General features: G+C 30.1%; 2 protein-coding genes across 2 annotated transcripts; one reads left to right on the top strand and one right to left on the bottom strand.

Annotated features, from left to right (window-relative positions):
* Positions 1-5,856: 5,856 nt before the first annotated feature.
* On the top strand, positions 5,857-12,735 carry LOC102593768 (UDP-galactose transporter 1). Its single transcript, XM_006363833.2, has 5 exons — positions 5,857-6,194; positions 9,190-9,439; positions 10,262-10,469; positions 11,403-11,634; positions 12,281-12,735. The coding sequence occupies exons 1-5, from the start codon at positions 6,084-6,086 to the stop codon at positions 12,500-12,502; spliced, it is 1,023 nt and encodes a 340-aa protein (XP_006363895.1). The 5' UTR covers positions 5,857-6,083; the 3' UTR covers positions 12,503-12,735.
* Positions 12,736-13,483: 748 nt separating this feature from the next.
* Positions 13,484-15,341, bottom strand: LOC102593440 (uncharacterized). The gene is made up of 3 exons (XM_006363832.2): positions 14,708-15,341; positions 13,922-14,043; positions 13,484-13,821 (listed from the first exon to the last, which is right to left on the bottom strand). The coding sequence occupies exons 1-3, from the start codon at positions 15,116-15,118 to the stop codon at positions 13,671-13,673; spliced, it is 684 nt and encodes a 227-aa protein (XP_006363894.1). The 5' UTR covers positions 15,119-15,341; the 3' UTR covers positions 13,484-13,670.
* Between the last annotated feature and the right edge of the window lie 8,158 nt (positions 15,342-23,499).

The following is a 23,499-nucleotide window of genomic DNA, read 5'->3' as shown; positions in this document are numbered from 1 at the left end:
ATGCATATCCTTTAAATGTAGAATTTGCATATACACACACACACACACACACACACACACACATATATATATATATATATATATATATAGATATACAATACCATTTTACAACGAAGGGTGTCCAATTAGGGTGGCTATAGCTACGCCATTGAATATAACCCTTTTCCAAGAGTATAAGGGCAAATATGACCCTTTTCTATTACTTTTTTAAATAAAAATGAAGTTTTTTTTGTTCACGATTTAATATAGAAATTGGACAAGTTATCAATATAATTGTACTATAAGATTAAATATAATTTATCATGATTATGAAAATGATGTTATTTTTATTTTTTGTATCATTATTTTGTATGTGTTGAACACAATCGAGTAGAGATAGATGTTTTAGACTGACAATCAAAAACATATTCTTTAAAATCTTGAATGCATATATATTTTCAATTTTGATATAACTATTACGAGTTTTATACATTAATTATTGTTTTGATGTATTAAAATGTGAGATTTTAATATGGATCAACATGTCTGTTAGATTGGATGATAGTAGGATATTTGATGAAATTCATGTCTCAGTATAGAGATTAATGATATGTCTTTTTGAGAAGCTTACAAGTTTTTATTGTGTCGAACATTACAAGTGAATTTATTAATCCACTGCGTGAAATAAGTTAAACAATGCTCTAAAGACAATTAATGTTTAGATTACATTCATCAATACTTTAATTTATTGATCATTGTATGTAATCTCAACGTAGGAAATTAAATTACATCAATGTTTAATGGAAATTTAACGATAATTGGAGAAATGCAACTACGAATTTATAGTTAAATGATTTGTAATTTATTATGGTAAGAATAATTTAAATCAGATTTTCAAATTATCTACAAAATAGAGATCCTCATTAATTATTTTTGGGTCCATATTGTGAGCATATTTAATTAGGAATTAAAATCTTATTTCTTGATAAGAAAGATTTTTATCTAGGTTATGGATTGGGAAAAAATTGTATATAGAATTCTTTCAGACATGAAGAAGGTATAAGTTTTTTTGTACAGTTTTTGCCCACCCAAATATTGAAAAAATTCGATGGTTGATTTGATATCATTGAAGAAAGTTGCATAACTAAAGTCGGATTTGCGAGTTTGCTTGAGGATATTTGCTCCTGCTTCAAAAGGTATTTCTCAAATTAAATTTCAATAAGTTTACATGTGCTAACATGATCGTGTATTAAAAGTGGATGGATTATTTTTATATTAAAGAATATATGTAGCCAATTGTGATAAGTCACACAATTTTCTCAAGGAGATATGCAGATAAATTGTTAATTTTAAGGGGAAACGGGTAATTTTGGTTAATTTGGGGGAAACCATTCAGTTGAGGAGTATGGATGGTAAGTTTAGCATGATAGGGGTATAAATGGTCGGATAGTATAACGGATGATAAAATTAACTATTAAATGAAAGTCAGGGGGGAAGGGTAAAAAACGTCTTCCCCTTTTAACGTGTTAGTTTGAGAAGTATTCTTAAGCCAAAATATTAGGTTGGTTTCTCACCCGGTGTCCAGAGTTTGCATTGAAGCTCCGATTAAATCTGAATCACACTGCAGGGCGAGTATGACCTGAAAAGGTAAAAGTTAAATATTTTTTACTGGGGTGTATACAAAAACTGATTAAACTTTCAGTCATGTATGTCTGCATTTTTTTCTTGTATGTTTGCACATTAGTTATTGATGACTGATATACAAATAAAAATATGTTGACCAGACATGTGCATATGAACAAAAACAATACTGAAGTAATGATTTGTTTTTCGAATTTCAACGATTCAACACATGATTCAATACTTAAATATACTCTAAATAAACTCAGCTTTGATATATAAATTTCATGTATCATATTTAATAAAACGCAATCAACAATTCATAAAAACACAACAAATCTAGCAAACTCAGTTAATATCTTTTTATATTTTTTCTCAAGTTTAAGCTTTATATAGTCATGCATACATGATTAAATTATATATTAGGTAAATTCAGACCATTAATGATATACCTTAAAAATTCAAAATTAAAATTAAGATATATTTAAGCCTATTAATCCAAAAATGAACAGAACAAATCCTATCCGACCTTATTTAAATTGTAAATAAAAAATCTAAACATAAATTTTCATATCCAATCTGAATGACCCAAATGCCCACCCTAACTACAACAACTACTACAATAAAGCCTTTGATTTAATGTATCCACTTGTAAATGCTTTAATCCTAGCTATTGTGCTAAACATGTACTAGTTACTTTGATGATCAATGTAAAAAAAATTAGTTACAAACAATCCAAATACCCAAGAACATACCATTTAAACTAGATCTCATTTCAAGTACGAAAATTAAATAAGAGTAATATTTACAAAAGGGTGATATGAATGAACATGGCATTTCACCTAAATTAGAGGCCAAGAAATTTAAAAAGTTAATTTTTTTCCCCAATAGTACAAGTTACAATGAGAAGTCAAAAAGGATCGTTTGTAATGGGAGCGTGCCCAACTCTCCACGTTAATTGGGCCATATAGGCGTGCAATATGGTGTGTGTGTTTTTAGGCGGGCCTCTTGCTGCTAAAGAAGCCTGATGGCGTGAGAAGGTAGTTTTTTTTTTAATTTATATTTATCATTCGGTGTTGAAATTCACATTAAAATTTCGACTAAATTTGGATTGCCATTGCAGGACACATTTGGCTACACTTCCAAACCTAAAAAAAAGTTCATACTCGATGCTTGAACTCGAAACCTCTGATTTAGGATGGAGCAGTCGTCTCACCACCACATTACAACCCACTTTTGATGAGAAGGTAGTTACAATGCAACATTTCGAACAGAAATTTGGACAACAAATTAAAAGCTATTTCTTACAAATGGGAAGAGAAAGAGAGAAAATTCACTTGAAAGGAATTAAAGTCTTTATATTTGAAACTCTAGGAATAGGTTTGGAGAATCGTTTTATTTTTTTGTTTGTTTCCTATTGATAGTTGTTTTGAGTTCCGACTACATCATATTTACATCATGTAAGATCCATTAAAGGAAAATGCCAAGTTTTAAAAGGCGGAGGCGTGAGATGAGGCGTTTTAAGTTGTACGAGGTGAGGTGTAAGCCCCGAGATATGAGGCGTAAGTCCTATGGATCTACGGAGCGTAGCCTCATATATATTCAATTTTATAATTTTCTTACTAAGAAAATAAGCAAAAGTGAAACTTCCAATGATTTTACAACTATTTTTTTTACAAGTAACCTATAATATATAAAAAAAAAAAGTATTATGATTTTATTTGAAATAGGTATTAATAATCAATAATGAAAAAAAAAAGGTATTATAATTACTATTTGAGAAATATCATTACACCAATAATAAAAAATATGATTTAAAGCAACAACAAAAAAAAACGCTCGGGGCGTACGTGTTTACTCCCAAGACTAACGTTTTTATGCTCGGGGCTTACGCCCCAAATTCTAGGATTTACGCCTTATCGATTTACGTCTTCAATTTGCACCCCGAAGCGCTTTTGATACGCCCCGCCCCGAGACTCGCCCCAAAAACGTTTTTGAAAACACTGGAAAATGCTTTATGCTAGAGTTTTCTTTTTCATTCCTAGGCTTGATTAATCCGTGCAGGTGGTTTATGGAATAGTATTTGAAAAAACTTAAGGTAATACTTTTCAAACAATAATTACTCCCTTTGTTTACTTTAAGTTGTCACATTTCGCTTGTCGAGAATCAAGCTGTATGGATTTTGATCAATATTTTAAGATGAATAAATATAAAAGAATTGCACCCTATAATATTTTTTATATAGTTTTCGATCATCTAAATCAATATTTTCAAATTTTAAATTAATTTGATTCAATTTAGTTTGGAAGATGCGACTAGTAAAATTGAATAGAGGGAGTAAAAGTTTGTTTAAGAGAAGACGGAAGAGGGTGCAATGTACATAAATGTTATCTTATCTCTATCTTTATGGGGATAGAGAGGTTGCTTCTGATAGATATCAACTCGATAGAAATTTTACCAACAAGATTATTTCTTTCAGTTTCTAACAAATTAGTTCTGAAATATTTTTAGAAATTTTTCGAAGTTTAGATTCCTTTTCCGATTTCAAAATTTTGAATTGATAATCATAGACCAAGATAATTTAATTTCATCAATTTGATCTAATTTTATAGACCAGCTAATAAATTAAGAGTATTCATCATTAAGTAACTTTCAAACCATGAAAGTAAAGCAAACTCAAGTTTAAATCTTTATATCGTGGGATTCAAATGAAAAAGCAAAATCTTTTTAAGTTGAAAAGAAACTTAAAATTTGCTAGGAAAATGGAAGGAGTGTATTAGCTTGTGAACTCTCCATGAATCACAAATATATTAAGAAGATTATGATGGAGTAATAAGATAATATCTGAGATGGTCATTTAATTAATAATATAATTTTCTTAAAAATAACTCAATTTTAGTTTATAATTTAAAAATTAGTTAACTAGTTATCTTAAAAAGTCAATTTACATTATATTTTTTAACAAAAAAAATCACTTGATAATTTAATTAAAGTCATTCATCCAATTTAAATGCATAGATATAGAGACCCTCTCTCTTGATAGGTCCATGCGTTGTCGACTTGTCGTGCTTCTGATATTTGATTGATGGCATAATCAATGAAAACTTTAATAAAATAAAAGAAAAAAGATGATCCCCAAAACTTGGGATATTGCTAAAATATTTTTGGAAATTAAATGCAGTTGCAATCAACCCGTCTATTTCACAAATCATGTTTTAATGCAAACATTACTAGTCTATCATGTAAAAATGTCGTGTATGAGAAGTATTATGAGTCATTTTTAAAATAAAAAAAGTCTTGGCAATTATATATTTAATTCACGTAATTTTAGTAGGGTCTATCAAGTGAGACGAATTTTAAAATAGTTTTTTTATGTCTATAATTGAATGACTTTTGGTTATGAAATAAAATTGAGTAGGCGTTTAACCATGGCATCTTTAATTATTTGCTAGATATATTATCATCAAAATATATAATTTTACTTAAAATCTGTAACAAATAGTGGGTGTTTGATCATGAAAACAAATAAAAAAAATTAACTTTATTTAAAATTTTCAAAATTGGAGTTGAAGTTAACATTATGTTTGGTCATACTTTTTGTAAAGAATATTTAGAATTTATATAATTTTTTCTAAAATACATAAAATATGATTTAAACCTAAAATTTAATTTAAATAAGATCATTTTTATATAAATAAAATGATAAATTTTAGAAAGAAAACTTCATAAAAGTGAAAACAAATTTTGGCTGCTTTCCAAATTCTAAATACAGTTTCAAAAAAATAAAATCATGACCAAATAGATCCTAATATGTGTTTGGTATACAATATTTTTTTTGTCGAAAACAAATGAATTTCTTAGTATTTGATAAGTAAGAAAAGAAATAATATTCCAAAAACGTTTGTACCTAAGCTACTAAAACATTACCATGATAGAATAAGGTGGAGAGGGGTGGAATGGTCAAGAGATCAGGCTTGAAAAGAAGAAAATAAATTCAAGAATTACTTATAAAATTCGTTTTTTCTATTACCATTAATAAAACAATATTTTTCTCAGTTTTTAAAAGTGTATTTTTTCCTTAAAAAAATAAATATTTTGCTAAATATGGAAAAGTAGTTAATATTTGTGGAGATCTGATTCCCCATTTAATAATTATGGAAAGTATAGTTTCCTATAGAGCGAAGGCGAGGGGACCGGGTACGGTGCGTGTGATGTAAAATTACAATCACTACCCCTCTCCCCTCCCCCAGTACCTTCAAAACAAACAAAATCACGCCTCTCTTGTCTGAGTTCTCATTATTTTTTTAGTATTTTGTTTTTGGGAATCAGAAATCACAAAAGCGAATTATGCTTTCAGCTTAGCTTTCGCTTCACTGTCTCCTCTCTTTCAATTTGTTGTTGTAGATCGATCTTCGTTGTTGATTGATTGATGCTATAGAGAAGGAGTTAGTGAAAGAGTAGGCGTAATTTATTAAGGAAGAGAAATGGAGGAAGGCAGGTTGTGTCAGTGGACTGTGATTCGATCCGTACTCGCCATTCTTCAATGGTGGGGTTTTAATGTCACTGTTATTATCATGAATAAGTGGATCTTTCAGGTTTGTTCTTTACATCTCCCGTATTTCTATTTACATATGTAGATTTCTTCCTTTATTTTCTTTTTGATTAATTTCACTGTTATTATCTGATTTCATTATGCCGTCTGTATTTCTGTATGCCAATAACATTCACTTATGGTTCGGAATTTCAAAAAATGTTGCCGCACTCATGTTGTATTTTTCAAAAAGCACTACTTTTGGAGTATTTTACAAGTATCTTTCAACATATTTGAAGAGTTCGAGCAATATAGCTTATGGCTTATGGTAGAAGTATTTTTTTTTTCAAATTACAATTTGATATCAACAAAAAATCATGTGGGCGGGATTTGGACTCGGGAAGGTGGTTTTTAGGTTTGGGTTGTGCCTTGGTGTTCAAAACAGGAAAATTGTAGCACGATCCTTGCTGGCAATTTGTCTTTGTCTGTAGAGATTGAACTGTAGCTAGCATATTTTTTTTTGTCTGTATGTCTTTTGTTGAACAAGTTTCAAACTTTATCTCTTCTAATTTTAGCTACAAAACAAGTTATTCTTCTATTTGTCGTTTGTATTGCGCAATGAACTTGCTTTCCTTATTTCAAGTGCTGCCAATTTTAGGTTGATGAGCGATCTCCTCAGCATTTTTTGTGTGGTGGACTATCTGAAATTTATTTATTGATGAATTTGCTTGAGTGATGGCTGGTGGTTGGTAGAAAGTCCACCTACTTTTGACCCGTATCTGCAAATTTCTACTTTTTGCTTGCTAAAGAAAGTATCCTTCTCTCTAGATGAATATTAGGAAGAGGTGGGAGTAAAAACAAAAGAAAGTATGATTTCATGAACAGATTCCAAATAATATTTAACTGGTAGAGATTTGTGCTTGAATGTGGTATATAATTTTACCATGACTAGGATTAAAACTTTAAAAGAAGGAAAAACACATTACACCATCTAGAGTGACAGATATGATTAAGCGTCCTTAAGGGTTGTCTTTTATCAAGCCATCCTCATTCTTCTGGTGATTCAGAAAATTGTGTAAACCTTATATTAGCTGCACTTTCGGGCTTAGCACCAAAAGAGGCACACAGAAATGCATTAAATATACTACATTCCCCCGGAATGGAATACAAAAATCTGATCCTCCTGAAGGAATAAGCACGGCAGAGTCATGGAGTGAACTTCCTGACATCATATCCACAATCATTGTCCCCTCAAATTGAAGAATAGCTCCAGTCAAATTGAAAGGCACATTTTCTGTCTAAAGTTATTGTTTGCTTTTTCTCTGTGTCCTTTGCTTCATGAATGGCCTGGATAGCATTGCTACTGGTACATTAACAAATTTTTGAAAGAGAGTGTCGGGCCGCTAAGGTCCAACATGTTCACAAGATGGTGTCGCAGAAATAAAATAAAATAAAAAATTATCGATGTTAAGATGCATGTCCGGTCATACAAAATTAGACAAGCTAAAAATGATTGCATTGGACAAAAGGTGCAAGTAACATATCAAAAGGATAAAATCAGAGACTGTCGGCTTAGATGGATTGATCTTGTCCTATGCAAATATTGAGATGCACCAGTTTGATAATGTCAAACCATGATGATTGAACATGTTAAAAGAAGGACGAGGTAGACCTAAAATCACCCTGAAGGAAGTTGCCTCAAAGCATTTAAAATCGCTTGGAATCCATGCAGACTTTAGCCAAATATAGGGAACAACGCAAAAAAAAGAAGATCTATATATAGGTGGTACCAACTAGTTGAGAATACGCTTAGTCTTGTTGGCACACTTATATTAGTCCAATATATATATATATATATATATATATTTATTTTTGATGACAAGGGAAATCCGCAGCCGCTACCCTTTGGGTGCGCACAGGGTAAAACCCCCGCTCCTATGCAATATCTCGCAAACCACATAGGAGAGGTAACCTACACTAGGCAAGACCGGTGCGACGAGCTCGACCCAAAAGGCAAACCCCTTGCTTTCGTTGGCAAGAGGTTTCGAACTTGAGACCTCCAACATGGAAGTCCCAAGCCCAAACCACTGGGCCACCCCGAAGGGTCTATATTAGTCCAATAATTTCTAGGAGTATTAATCTCGTTGGGGAATTTGCAAGTCAGTATAAACCTATGTTGCTCGGACTCTCTAAAAATTGTGATGGGTGCATGTTGGATGCTCCAAAAATAGTGTTTTTTTGTAGAATCCGACACGATTGTGGCATCAGTTTTGGAGAGTCCGAGCAACATGGGTATAAACATAGAGAATTTTAGGTTGGAGAACCTAAATTATTGTATATTGGTATGGGATGAGTCTAAATGGAGCTACATCAATAGTAGTTGACTCCATCAGCTTGGAATTGAGGTTTAGTTGATGTTGTAGTGTGGATATTTCAAGAATGTTCTTTGCTGTATTTATGATACTCCTGGACCTGTGTCCTGGTAGGGTCTTGTAGATTCGACGCCAAATGTCTCAAAGGTGAATTTTGTTCTGATTATTTTTAGGCTATGGTTATCTTGTAGTACTGATATGCAACTGTGAAGTCTTCCTCCATGCACTCATTCTACTGCAGCAGCAGCAATCTGTTTTTCTTGCCCCTTCTTCTTACTGTGTCGCTTGTTGTGAAGCACTATTCCTAATCAGGTATTAAGGACTTGAAAAGAAGCCTTTCCTGTGATAATGCATACTTCCTCTGAATATTTCCACTTTTCTTTGTTATGGAAATACATAATTTTAGAGAGGTATAGCCTGCATGATGAACATCTCCTACATGCCAAGGCAGTTTCTATCATAAGCTCCCCATTGTTATAACCATGCCAAAAGTTATAACATAAAATTCAAATTATCTTCATCTCAAGTTAGTTAGAGATGATGCATGTTTTACATGTTCAATAATTTGTACTTAATTATCTTTCTGCTGTTTGAGATATTGTTATCTCTATTATCACTTCCATTGTTTAGTGTATGAAGTTATTATTACAAATAACTAATACTCTGTTGATCTTATAACCTTTGCAGAAAATGGATTTTAAGTTTCCTTTGACAGTGTCTTGCATACACTTTATCTGCTCAGCTATTGGCGCATACACGGTGATTAAAGTGCTAAAGCTTAAACCTCTTATTGTGGTTGACCCTGAGGATCGCTGGAGAAGGATTTTCCCCATGTCGTTCGTGTTTTGTATCAACATAGTGCTGGGCAATGTCAGTCTGCGCTACATCCCTGTTTCATTTATGCAAACGATAAAGTCATTCACCCCTGCAACTACAGGTGATTTTTGGGTAGAACTTTTATATTTTATTACTCCCTTCGTTTCAATTGGATTGTCTTGTTTTGACTTGACACAGAGTTTAAGAAAGTAAAAAAAACTTTTGAATTTGTGGTCTTAAATTAAAGATATGTAGAGTACTAAAGATATATAGGAACAAAGGTATGTAGAATGCTATGTATACTAAAGATATATAGGAACAACAACCTGCATGAAGTCAAGCTTAAGTGTATTGTGTTGTTCTGTTTTTGGTGTACAAATGTCTACTCCAATTAAACTGAGTCAATTATAGATGTTTTAGGGTCCATTTAGATTTGGTTCGGCTTTGGGGTAGATTATACTTCCTTTATACTTATTTGTAAATGTGTTTTTTCAGTACCACCTAAGCAGATCTTAAATACAAATGTTACCAGTTTTAAAAAAAAAAAAGCTAAAGATATGTAGAATGTACCAAAATTTCCTTTAATCTTGTGGTCTTAAACATGCGATGTGGAAAGTTTAAATTAAAGAGTTGTCAAAAAAGGAAAGAGACATTCTTTTTGAAATGGATTAAAAAGGAAAGTAAGACAAACAAATTCAAATAGAGGGAGTAATAGAGAATTTATGAGACAAGCTTGTTGCGAAGGATGTAATAGCACACAACAAAACATCTTAGCAATTCTTCATGACCTTATCTTCATCTGTGTGCTTATATGTTTCGGGATATGGATTAGTGTTATTCTTTGTCAAGTCAACTAACAAACTCTTTAATCTCATTGTGCTGCTTTTTCAATTCTTTCTCCTTTAACAATGGAGGACATCTGACTGCCATGTCTTTGTAACAGTTATTTTGCAGTGGCTAGTTTGGAGCAAGCACTTTGACTTGAGGATTTGGGCATCTTTGATACCTATTGTTGGAGGAATTCTCCTCACCTCCATCACAGAGCTAAGTTTCAACACGTTTGGATTTTGTGCTGCCTTATTTGGTTGTCTGGCTACATCGACAAAGACTATCCTTGCAGAGTCTCTACTGCATGGTTACAAATTTGACAGGTAGTAACCCCCCCCACCCCCCCACCCCACCCAATCTCTCTCTCTCTCATATACGTACTTTCCCCCTTTGTTTTGCTTGCTAAGAAGGTTGGGGTGAGAGGAGGTTTGCAACAAGTTTTAACTTCCTTTTCCACCAGCTTAGGTGAGGATTCCTGTGGTTCCTGCTAGCTTAATTGTCAGCATGAAAGAAGAGTTAAATATGATAATTCCTCTGCAGGGTTCATCACCTTGTTGATGGTTTTACCTTGGCATATCATCACAAAATAGTGAAGAAGCTAAAAGGAGGAGAGAACTATTTTACTCCCTCCTATCTGGTTTCGAACCAAAGATATAGGTTCTATGGCCAGTTTAGGCCATAATTTAGAGTGAAACAACTCAGGATAAAAATTTGAAATGCATAATCAGAGAAATTATGTTGCCTTTACAAGGAAAAAGAAAATTAAATAAAAAGGAACAACAAAGGAACTCAAGCTCTTGATTTTTCTTTTCTTTTTTCCCCTCAAATTCATCCAATTTGCTCATCTTAGTCTATTTTACTAGCCCTTTTGAGGATAATATTTGTACTGATGATAACAATACTTAAGATTATAATTTAAAGTTGCGAGGGAAAGACCAGGGAGTCTGCAGTTATTCTTAATTTATGTGTTTCATTTATCTTTAGAACTAGAATCATCGGCAGCTTTTGTATCCATTTCCATCGTGATAGTTTATTTTCAAGTTTCATATTCCTATTCATATGGAATATAGGTGTGTGCTCCTAAACCTAAATCCTCATCTTTCCAGAAATCCTATGAAAAAGATCGTATGTGCTCCCGAGATAAAGTTGTGTATGTGTTCATAATCAACAAAATTATTGTATTATTTTGGACACTGATTTTAATTATGGCAATATTATTTTTACACGTAATGTTGAATTACTTTTATGTTTTGTAGCATAAACACGGTATATTATATGGCACCTTTTGCCACAATGATCTTGGCGCTACCAGCCTTACTACTGGAAGGCTCTGGAGTAGTGGCATGGCTACAGACGGATCCTCCATTTCTTTCATCCTTCTGTATTATTTTTGGCTCTGGTGTGTTGGCTTTCTGCCTCAATTTCTCTATCTTCTACGTCATTCACTCTACCACTGCAGTCACCTTTAATGTTGCTGGAAACCTTAAGGTACGGGAGATGCTTTTAGTTTGTTTACTAATGCCTATGGTTATGAAAATAATGCTGTATATATTATCTGGTAATCATGCATACAGAGCCAACAATTTTTGTGGTCGGTGATTTTACACTTCTAATAATTTGGTATATGTTAGCTCAATTGATTAGGCATGTTCAATTGCATTTCAGTGGTTTGGTGCCTTAACATTGTTAAGCAACACAAATTTATAGATCTCATCGTGAATAAATATGCATTCTATACATGTGCCAAATTATCTCATCAATCAACGTGAGCATATCTGATAAGATTTTGCTTTTAACTGATCTTAACGCTTAATCAGATGTTGACAAACTAAATATTTGATTCATTACTTCAACATATGAAAGTTGAAATTACAGATTGATGTTCTCAAATTAAGCTAATGTTTAGATAGCCTTGATAGCATGTGAAATAAGACAATACAAACAAATCTCTCTTATGAGTGCACAGCTAAATCTGAACCATTTCAAACACGAGTTACCCACCTAACTTGTCCACTTCTGTTTTATGATAGTCACTCTATTCCTTATTATAATTAGTCACAACAACATCTAGATGTGTTAATTTCTTATTTATGAAGTTCTGCATTTGATTTATTTTGATTCATTACCTTTGCAGGTTGCCGTTGCTGTAACTTGTTCGTGGCTTATCTTTCGAAACCCAATCTCAATGATGAATGCAGTTGGATGTGCTATAACACTTGTCGGATGTACATTCTATGGGTACGTGAGGCACATGCTCTCACAACAAACACCCGGCACTCCCCGTACACCTCGAACCCCCAGAAAAAGTATGGAGTTTGTCCCTCTAGTAAACGAGAAGTTAGAGGATAAAGTCTAATGTTGGGTGTACTCGAAACATGAACTGGCTAAAAGTTTGGTATAGAAGAAACGAACCGTTCATTGTTGTCTAATTACTGTTTAGGTAAATCGAATTGAGAATTTCTTATTTAACTTATTTATTTTACCTTCATCCCCTGCTGCTAGATTTGGTTTTTATTTTGCCTATAGAAGAGAATTACACAGAAATGTTTCATTTCACTTTTGTCTAATGTACCATTTAGATACTTCCGACACCAAATCTTTTATTTGCCTTTCATCCACACTCCAAATTGGCTAGTATTTGGGTTCTAATGTTGCCCACAGCTTTTTACTGTATGTATCTTTCTGAAGCTAGATATAACACCTTTTTAATTATAGAAGCAAAATTTGCAAATAGATCACTCAACCTCAACTTCTGGTGTGGATCATTGTTATTAGACCGATGTTTGTTCTGGGCCTTCTGCTTCTTGGACTACCTACTTTTTATGATTTAAGTCTAACCATTTTGACTTGATTCAAACTTGACCAGCCCATATATGATATACCAAAATGAGCAATATGCCCACTCTTGCCATACACAAGGAAGAATGACTCTTAGGTGTTAAGAATTAGGGGCCAATGAAGTTGGGGTAGAATCAAGTAGTTGAGTCCCAAGTCGAGATCAAAAGTCGTGTCCTAGGTTGGGGTCGGGATAGAGAGTTGAGTTCAGGAGTTAGGTCCCATGTCGAAGTTGGGAGCGGGTGTTGGGTCTTCACACCAAACACACCCTAAAATGCCCTTTTACCTTCATCCAAATAAACCTATCTATAACTGTCTCATATACTGTGTTAAGTATTCAGCCAAGAGATTCAGAATTATTTGTTTACCAAACAGGCATGCCATTTAGCTAAAGCATGATACAAGCATTTTAAGTAAGGAGCATAAACAAAGGTACATAACAATTTGGTTAATTAGCTGATAGAAATAGGGGAAACATATACTCCACAACACAAGAATTGTATTTAGCACAAATAACAACTTCTCAGTTAGCATTTAGATATATTTATATATATAAAATTACACACCAGAAGAGTAATTTTTTGTTTTTTAGGGAATGCTACATAGGAAATACTAGTACTGAAAGCTCTCTACACAAATTATTATCCATATTATAGTGAGTAATATAATTCCTAAACTAAATTAAAAACTTAGGCCAAGAGCCAGAAATTCTTCTGCCATCTAGTGCTGATAAGGTATCCTCCCATGCCCTGGCTTTGCTTCCTTACTCCTATTGTCAAACAATCCAATGTGTTGATGCATTGTTCCACAAATTCCTCTTCACTGCTCCTCCCACACAGACTGTAGAGTAGTAGTACCAGAGTTGCAAAATTAATCAAATGGAAAAATCCTCGTAGTTTGACTGAACACGAAATTTAAGAAATATGAAAAATGTAGTTACCAGCTAAATAGAGAAGAGGGTTTTTTCTGACCCAAGACTAACACAGACACCTCCAGCTTCTTCACTTGGCTCATTACTGTTGCCATTTTTGGTCCTTGTATTACTAGTGCTTCCACTTCAACCTTAGAACAAAAAGTCAATAAGGTCATAAATGCTAAAAATGAATTTGTTTGGTTTATGGGAAAATAAAAAATAGGGAAATGTAAAAGCCAGTCAACGAAATTATTAGTTCTACTGCAATTTTGTTTGGTTGAGAGCAAAAAAAAAAAAGATCTGAAAACTCTGAAAAGGAAAAGAAGAAACTGTCACTAGTAATGATTTCCCCTCTCTTTATTATTGCGTGCATCTGAAAGGAACAGAAAATACATTGAACAGTGAGCACGAAAGAGGCGTGGAGAAGCCCAAACAGCGGTGAAGCTAGAAATTTTCACGAAAAATATTTAAAAAAATAAACACATGAAGAAGTCGAAGAGCTTCAGCTTCTGCAATGTAACATTAAAAAAATAGTGTAATTTTCCGTCAAGGTAGTTCAGATGAACCCTGAACCCTTCTTAACTCCGCGTAACCACCGGAAAATAAACGATGGAAAAACCTTCATCCTTTCACAGAAATGGCTGCCCTTAAAGGATGCTTTAGCGTGCATATGAAAACATTTTCGTTTATATATATGAAAAAATATATAGGCAAAGAAAAACAAAGAACAGATGCATAATATCTGCAGAATGACAAATGCAATTTGAGCGCATAATGAGAAGAAACCCAAAAAGGTGTACCAGCGGAACTTACTTCAGGTTTACAAGCCTTGCACAGAGATCCAAGGGAACTAGCAAGATGAGCAGCAGATGAAGAAGATGAATCAGAAGAAAAGCCCTTATTATTAGCACAATGAGAAGAAGATGAAGACGAAGAATGAGGTACAATGTGAAGAAGTGTGAGTATATCTCCTTTATTAGTAACATGTGTAAGAGCCCACATCATAGCATGCTTTGTATGTGAACTTTGATCCACCACCACCATTACTCTCTTCCTCATAACCAACCCACCATTATACCCATTTCCTCCTCCACACATATTGTTAAATCCAGCTTCCATTTGCTTCCAATTTCCTCCACCCCCACCACCCCATCTCTTCGACGTCGATTTCCACCCTTCTTTCCCACTCAGTTGCCTCATAAATGAACTCGAACTCATAGTCATTTTTCACTGTATACAAACTCAACCTCAAAACATGTATATCAACTTGTTTTTGTTCATTCAACACAAGAAAGTGCTATAAAGAGTAGAATAATGAAATGGGGTTTCTTCTGGTGATGATTTTAATGTTAATTTATTGTAGGTGTAGAGTTTAGTGGAAGGGGGCAAAAATGGGGGTCACGGGTATGACTGAGCTAGTTATGGCTGTATACTGGTGAGTGGTGAGATATATTATTTTATTGAAGATGCTGACAGTTTTGATGATGAAATTGGTCGATTCTTTAAGGGGCCTGAAGTCGAATCTTTTGTACAAATGGCCCAATTACTACTGCCACTCTCTCGCCCGTTTCACTTTTGTGTTCAGAAACAAAACAAAATATTTTATTTGTTCTCAAAATTAGGGTACATGGATAATCAGATTTCGATAATAAGATAGAAAGTTTAGATAGTTAATAAGATTTTTAAAGAAAAATAAAATGTGTTTGGTAAATAAAAGTCAGTTGTAGTTATTGTTTAATTAACTACAAGAATGAAAAACTTTAAAATTCTGTTTGATCATAGACACTATTAAAGTTGAAACTTAAAATTTAAGTTTTTAAAGTTACGTTTAAATATGCATTTTACTTGATTTTTTTTTTAAAAAATTGTGAGTGAAAATTTTAAAGTTTTTGAAGATGAGTTTTCAAAATTTGATCTAAACTTTATAGTTCAATAAATTTTCAAATTTGATCGAAAATATATGGTTAAAGTTGAGGAGTGTCAAAAATATATTAAAGCATCAAATATGTAGAGTACTACATATGTTAAATACAATGTCAGAGATAAAAAAAAATACTACAAAAATATTTTTGAAAAAATATGTGATTACAACAATTATCAGATCGGTAGTTAGCTTAATTTATATCATTATATTATTTTGCATTATTTGAGTGTTGACTGTTGATATGATATTATTTGTTACCCACATTATATTCGGGCGTCGATGTGATACGTGATTAGGTGGACATATTTAAGTGCTATTTACTCCATCCGTTCATCAATATTTGACTATTATATTAAAAATATGTATAACAATACTTGTCTACTTTATAAAATTCATGGATAATTTTACACTTAATTTCTAATTTACCCTTATCATTAATTATAGTCATTTTTCTATTATATTTTTCAAGATGATGTATTTATTACTATATTATATAGTAAAATTATCCTTCTATTTATAGTTTCTTAAGGGGTGCGCCAAGTTAATAGTGGACAACTATTGATGGACATGAAGTATATTACGAGGATTTGTCGCATTAATTGTTAGCTCAACATTAATTTAATTTTTTTTATCAAAATTGAAATTGATAATACGATAATACTTACTTAGACGGAGTTTGAAAATAGATTTTTATTATATACAAAAATCTAGAAGCGAACACCTCTCATTCGACGCGTCTGCTTCTACCAAGGATATTTCTATTATTTTTGTACAATTTCATTGTAATATATTTTTTTGAATATTTTAGTATTTTAAATATTTAAATATTTCGTTAAGAAAATTCTTTAAACTACGAGAATTAACAGCTTAAATATTCTAATCCTAAAAGACATAAATTTATTTAATTGATTCTCGAAATTCTATCGATATCACCTAAACTAGGACATAAAAAGCAACATATATAATTTGAAATTGACCTAAAACAACACTATAAATCACAATAATAAACAACTTAAAATATTTGAAAGAAATAAAATTTGATCGACTCTTGAAATTTTATTTGACCCATGTAAATTGATACATACGAAGTAATATATATTATTGAAAATTATATAAAAAAACACTATAAATCACTATGATTAATAACTTGAAAATTTTAAAAATCATAATAAACTTAGGATGATTTCTCTGAATTACGACTGTATCACATAAATTAAAATAGAAAAAGTAATATATATTTGACCAATGCAGATACGATTCCCATTTCTAATATGTAAAAAAATAAGCCACGAATTTAGGGGTAAATCTTAGAAATTGTGAGTTAGTGACAATAATCGATTCAATTGGTCAAGGTTTGTAGATGTCAGATCTATAATTTAAAGGGATTATGATCCCATCTTAATATAATTAGAATATCACCTTCCTGGAGATTGTAGAGGAACCGAACTAATATTATTTTAATTAATGAGTTAAATGCTACTAAGTACTAATATATTGCAATTAATACTATGTACTATTTTTTAGTTGCAACTAGGAAATAAAATTATTATTTAAGTTTAAATCAATAATTTTACATTATAGTGCAATTTAATCAAATCACATCATTTTTTCATGTTACCAAATCTTGAATAATGTACACAATTATGTGTAAGTGAGTACCTTTCAATTCTTATTTTCCTCTTGTAAGGGCGGAGCTAGAATCTCAGGTACGAGGCAACTGAAGGTAGTAATTTTTGCTTAAACATTATATTTATATTAAGAATTTTATTAAATATATAAATATATTACGTTTAGAACACAATGAATAACATATGAAATTATCGTTATCTAATAAATAATTAAAAACAATTAATACAGATTATAATTCCTCTGTGTATCATAATTAAATCAAACACCAGATCATAGCCCTTTCTTTCCCAAATAGTTAATCAAAATTAAATGTCTTTAATTAATTTTATGCTATTGGATCTTAATAATTTATGACAAATTTTACTTCTTCAAAAAAAAAAAATCTTCTTCTTTTTCAAAAAAATTCTAAAAAAACAATAAGAAAAGAAAGTACAGATTTGTTCTTATTTACAAATCCAAAAATAATTCTTTTCTTTTTTGTTTGTTTGTTCCTTTTATTTTCTTGTTGTGATAATGATTATCTTGACTATATTCTGATTAGACTCGTCCAAATATCTTTTTCCATGTTATCAAATCTGAATATAATAGAATTCTAATAGTTTGCAGCCTTTGCTAATTGCAAACTGAGAAAGTTGCATAAATAGTTAAGCAAGTAGTACAAGTATTTAACTTTTTGTATCAAATCTCAAAACGTAATCATTTCAATAAATGGGAAAAAGCATTATTGAATTTAATTTTTGATTCTTTCTAAAAAAAAGAATTAAAAAGATTACAAAAGAAAGCAGTAAAAATTAGGTTCAGGGTAAACCAGCTCGCATGGTTTATCGATTCACCCAACGTTAGTAAAAAGTATATTTTTGAGCTATTTAATTAGTTGGAGAATTTTATTTTAGCTAGTTAACTTACGATAAATATATTTTTAAATAAAAAACATAACAAAAGATATAGCTATCATATTTTGAATAGTTTTGAAATATTTTCCCCTTTTCTCTTAAATAAATGTATGCAAATAATAGATTTTAAACTTTATAAATCAAATAAACTATGATAAATTTTTAAATTCAAACATTTTGTGTTCAAATGTTGAATTTGATTCTAATAATATGTTAAGAGCTACATGAATGATAGCCCATCTTCCCTTTTCCCTTAGTCACTCATCAATAAGAAAATTTAACAAGTCGATTGTTTAATTATCTAAAAATTAAAGTAGTTTGATAGGGAGAATAACATGAGAAAATGTTCTTCATTTTTTTTTTTGTGTGTTTTAATTTATGGATTACCGAATAATTTTCATTTCATCAAGTCATTAAATTTCATTTTGCAAAGAAAAAATCACTCAATTTTGTTTTGTAACAGAATAGCCATTCATTTATCATTTTACCTACAGAGTCACTTTACCAAACTGCAATCATATTTTCGTAGATATTGTGGACATGAAAAACAAAATGAAGGCAATTTTAATTTATTTTTTGAAAAAGCTACAATTATTTCATTACGTCGGTGTTCATACTTATAACATTAGGCTTTAATGATCCAATTGCAAATTAAACAATTGTAATTAGATTCTAATTGTATTTTATTAATACCTATAATATTATAGGTACCTCATTTATGCATACATAATATGCGTAAATCATGTTCTACTGCTTCGTTTTTGTCTTTGCCTTGGTAATTGTCTTTAATTAACATTAGTATTATCAACACTATTACCATTTTACCGCATTCAATGTTTCGACAGCACCCCACAATATTTTTGTTCAATAATTTAATATTTGCTCGTTTTATGAATATAATATTTGAAAAAAGTTAATTATGTAAGTGTTTGTTTTATAATCTAGTCTATTGATGCAACCTTTAATGTTGAAAATCTGATTTGAGAATAGAATTTACTTTGCTTTCTAACCTTTTTCCATATAAAATTCATGTCCAAATACAACTCAATTTAAAAAAATATTTTTTTCTCCGAACTTCAGCCAATTTTTTTTAAATACTTTAATTTAGCTTTAATTGATAACTATGTTCTTTAACTTTAATTGAATGAGTTAACACACGCATTCTTGATGATATTTTACATGACAATTTGTGATCCTCTAGAATGTCCTATGTGTATTATGCTACGTAAAACTTGTGTGTCTACTTATTCATATACCAGTACATAATCAAAATTAGAAAATACAAATAACAAATAAGACCAAATTAAAAAAATATATTTATATATTACGCCTATTTATACTGAAATGGGAGGAGAGAATTCTACTTATCATGATAATTCACAACATAAAATATTTAAAAAATATATACATATAAAAAATTTCGATTGATTCTTGAAATTAATCTATCGTTAAAAATTATGTATAAAATACAATAAATCGTGATAATTGACAACTTAAAATATTTATTAAAAATGCACAAAAAAAGAAATTAACTGATTCTTAAAATTAATCTATCAATGTCACATAAAATGAGACAAAAGTAGTAATATGTATTATTTAATGTCAAATTACTGAAAGCTACGTAAAATGTATTGTAAATCTTAACAATTAACAACATTTGATTAACTCTTGAAATTTTATCTATGCTACATACATTGAGACAAGTGGAGTAATATATATTAAGTATTTACAAATTACGTAAAAATATTATAAATTACATTATTAACAACTTAAAATATTTAAAAATCATATTAAATTTAAATAACTCACTATATTTTATCTGTGTCACATACATTAGGACAAAAAATAATAGTTATTGGGCCCGTGCGTAAGAGAGTTTATGCCCAAGTATAATATATAATATTCAATGACTCTCCAAATTTCATTTGTGTCACATAAATTGAGACAACAAAAATAACATATATTGGGTCCATTTTAATTTATTTGTCTTATTTTTTTAAATTTTTTATATTTAAAAATTGCGTAAAAATACTATAAATCATGATAATTGACAACATAAAATATGTTTTGAAAAAGATACAAAAAATTGCACTGATTCTTGAAGTTAATCTATCGTAAAAATACTATAAATCATGATAATTGACAACATAAAATATGTTTTGAAAAAGATACAAAAAATTGCACTGATTCTTGAAGTTAATCTATCGTAAAAATACTATAAATCATGATAATTGACAACATAAAATATGTTTTGAAAAAGATACAAAAAATTGCACTGATTCTTGAAGTTAATCTATCGTAAAAATACTATAAATCATGATAATTGACAACATAAAATATGTTTTGAAAAAGATACAAAAATTCCATTGATTCTTGAAGTTAATCTATCGTAAAAATACTATAAATCATGATAATTGACAACATAAAATATGTTTTGAAAAAGATACAAAAAATTCCATTGATTCTTGAAGTTAATCTATCGTAAAAATACTATAAATCATGATAATTGACAACATAAAATATTTCAAAAAAATATACATATAAAAATTTCGATAGATTCTTGAAATTAATCTATCGTTAAAAATTATGTATAAAATACAATAAATCGTGATAATTGACAACTTAAAATATTTATTAAAAATGCACAAAAAATAAATTAACTGATTCTTAAAATTAATCTATCAATGTCACATAAAATGAGACAAAAGTAGTAATATGTATTATTTAATGTCAAATTACTGAAAGCTACGTAAAATGTATTGTAAATCTTAACAATTAACAACATTTGATTAACTCTTGAAATTTTATCTATGCTACATACATTGAGACAAGTGGAGTAATATATATATTAAGTATTTACAAATTACGTAAAAATATTATAAATTACATTATTAACAACTTAAAATATTTAAAAATCATATTAAATTTAAATAACTCACTATATTTTATCTGTGTCACATACATTAGGACAAAAAATAATAGTTATTGGGCCCGTGCGTAAGAGAGTTTATGCCCAAGTATAATATATAATATTCAATGACTCTCCAAATTTCATTTGTGTCACATAAATTGAGACAACAAAAATAGCATATATTTCGTCCATTTTAATTTATTTGTCTTAATTTTTTTTTATATTTACAAATTGCGTAAAAATACTATAAATCATGATAATTGACAACATAAAATATTTCAAAAATAAATACATTTAAAAAAATTCGATTGATTCTTGAAATTAATCTATCGTTAAAAATTATGTATAAAATACAATAAATCGTGATAATTGACAACTTAAAATATTTATTAAAAAAACAGAAAAAAAAATTGACTGATTCTTAAAATTAAATCGTGATAATTGACAACATAAAATTGTTCAAAAATGTTGTATGTGGTAGTCTTATTGTGCCTTGAATAGCGTCAAAGAAAGTACAAGTTTGTGATAAAAAAACTTATTCCTTTATCCACACGCAAACAATCGCTTCAAAAATTTCGTTATTAGCCCCGAAACATACCATTTATGTTATTGGGCCCGTGCATAGCACGGGTAACAAAATCTAGTCTAATTATAAAACATAGAGGAATTTTCAGAAAATAAAAGAGCTTTTTCTCACTAACCGATGCTATATAAAAAGTAGAGAATCTTAGAGAAGACATTTTATATGGTTAGCACCAAACATATGTTCTTGCATTTCTTATTATCCCCTTTTTCACGCGATGTTTCATGTTTATATTAGAATTTAATTGAATTTATATTCGTTTATTTTTTCACGTAGTGTTTGATATTTATTTTAGAATTTGAATTCGTTCATTATAGAGTTCATTTAAAAAGCGACCCTTCTAACAAGAATTTTCTTATTCTTTAGAAGTTCTAACTTCTAATCACTAATTATAACACCCCAATTCATGTATAATTTTATTTTACTTTTGGGGTTTGAAAAAAGAAGACAAACAAATATTCGATTAATGTTTTGTCATTTTTGCTTTCATAAAAGAAAATAATTTAAAAAATCATGATTTTGATTTTGATAATAAAAGGGCAAAAGTGTCAATTAAGAAACAACAAGTTGCAGGATCTGATGTGTCATTGATGATTTTGGTTTTAACTTGTTCATTCATTGAGTCAGACATTTGAGTGTGGAAACTGCCATGCCAGCCTTTACTAAATACATAAATAAAACAAATTAACTCAGTAAAATTACTCACATTTTTTTTTACTTTTATTACTTACAAAACACCAACAAGCAATAATCCAATTAATTTCACAACCACAAATGAGGTCGAGAGGGATGAAGTGTACGCAAATATTTTGTATCAAAAAATTATCTTTCAAATTTGTGTACATTATTAGTTTTATTTATGAACTATTAGTAATTGTAATTTTTTTTAATTAATTAACTAAATTTAGTACACTTCTAATCTGTCACATGACATAATAAGTAGTCTTAAACTTTTGTAGAGCATGATGTTTTTAAGAAAAGGTTGAAAAAAATATTAAAAACACTCTAACACTTGACGATAATTTAGGGTGTATTTTACTCATGCTATAAAATTGAAAGTGTATTTAAGTTCAACTAATTAAAACAAGGAGTATTTTTAAGACGGTCAATAATTCAAAGACGAAACTAATAATTCACGTCAAATTTAGAATGTTTTCAATACATCTCTTTTATTTTTGTTTGAGAGACTGATTTTGATAAATTCTTGACACAATTTACTTGGGTAAATATCGTTAGCTCTTTTGAGTTTCAGTAGGTTTAAATAAGTGTGCGTAAACTTAAAATAATGAATTGTAATTTTAAGAATTCGACATCCTCCTTAAAGCATTAATTTTTGTAATCTTAATCATAAAATTAGGTACTATTTGTTTAAATTATCTTATATCTCCTCAGTAAAATTTCAAAAGGACGAGTGAGTATTTACTCATTAACCTAAAATTGTCAGAAGTGGACCCTCGTGAATTTGGCCATTATTAAACTGAGAAATTAATGTGAACAATAAATTTTGATTGTACATTGATAATTTTTTTTTTTTTCGTAAAAGATAAATATTACTACTATAATTATCTTTTTTTTTGTTCTTGGCCTAAAATTTAACAGGGAAATTCAACTTTAGTTAAGAAATTTTCTTATTGGTAAATGCAACTAATTACCTCACTACTCCCT

This window comes from Solanum tuberosum, unplaced genomic scaffold (assembly GCF_000226075.1).
Source record: "Solanum tuberosum cultivar DM 1-3 516 R44 unplaced genomic scaffold, SolTub_3.0 scf00461, whole genome shotgun sequence".
NCBI classification, from domain to species: Eukaryota; Viridiplantae; Streptophyta; class Magnoliopsida; order Solanales; family Solanaceae; genus Solanum; species Solanum tuberosum.
The sequence above is the reverse complement of the archived record's forward strand: the minus strand, read 5'-3'. Positions and strand labels throughout refer to the sequence as shown.

Bases quoted from the DNA above. Each gene is read 5' to 3' on its own strand.
- LOC102593440 (XM_006363832.2), bottom strand. From the start codon at position 15,118: ATGACTATGAGTTCGAGTTCATTTATGAGGCAACTGAGTGGGAAAGAA. The intron at 14,044-14,707 runs GTAAGTTCCGCT...TTTTGTTCTAAG, and splicing joins GCAAGGCTTGTAAACCTGAA to GTTGAAGTGGAAGCACTAGT. The intron at 13,822-13,921 runs GTAACTACATTT...ACTACTCTACAG, and splicing joins CCCTCTTCTCTATTTAGCTG to TCTGTGTGGGAGGAGCAGTG.
- LOC102593768 (XM_006363833.2), top strand. From the start codon at position 6,084: ATGGAGGAAGGCAGGTTGTGTCAGTGGACTGTGATTCGATCCGTACTC. The intron at 9,440-10,261 runs GTGATTTTTGGG...TCTTTGTAACAG, and splicing joins ATTCACCCCTGCAACTACAG to TTATTTTGCAGTGGCTAGTT. The intron at 11,635-12,280 runs GTACGGGAGATG...TTACCTTTGCAG, and splicing joins ATGTTGCTGGAAACCTTAAG to GTTGCCGTTGCTGTAACTTG.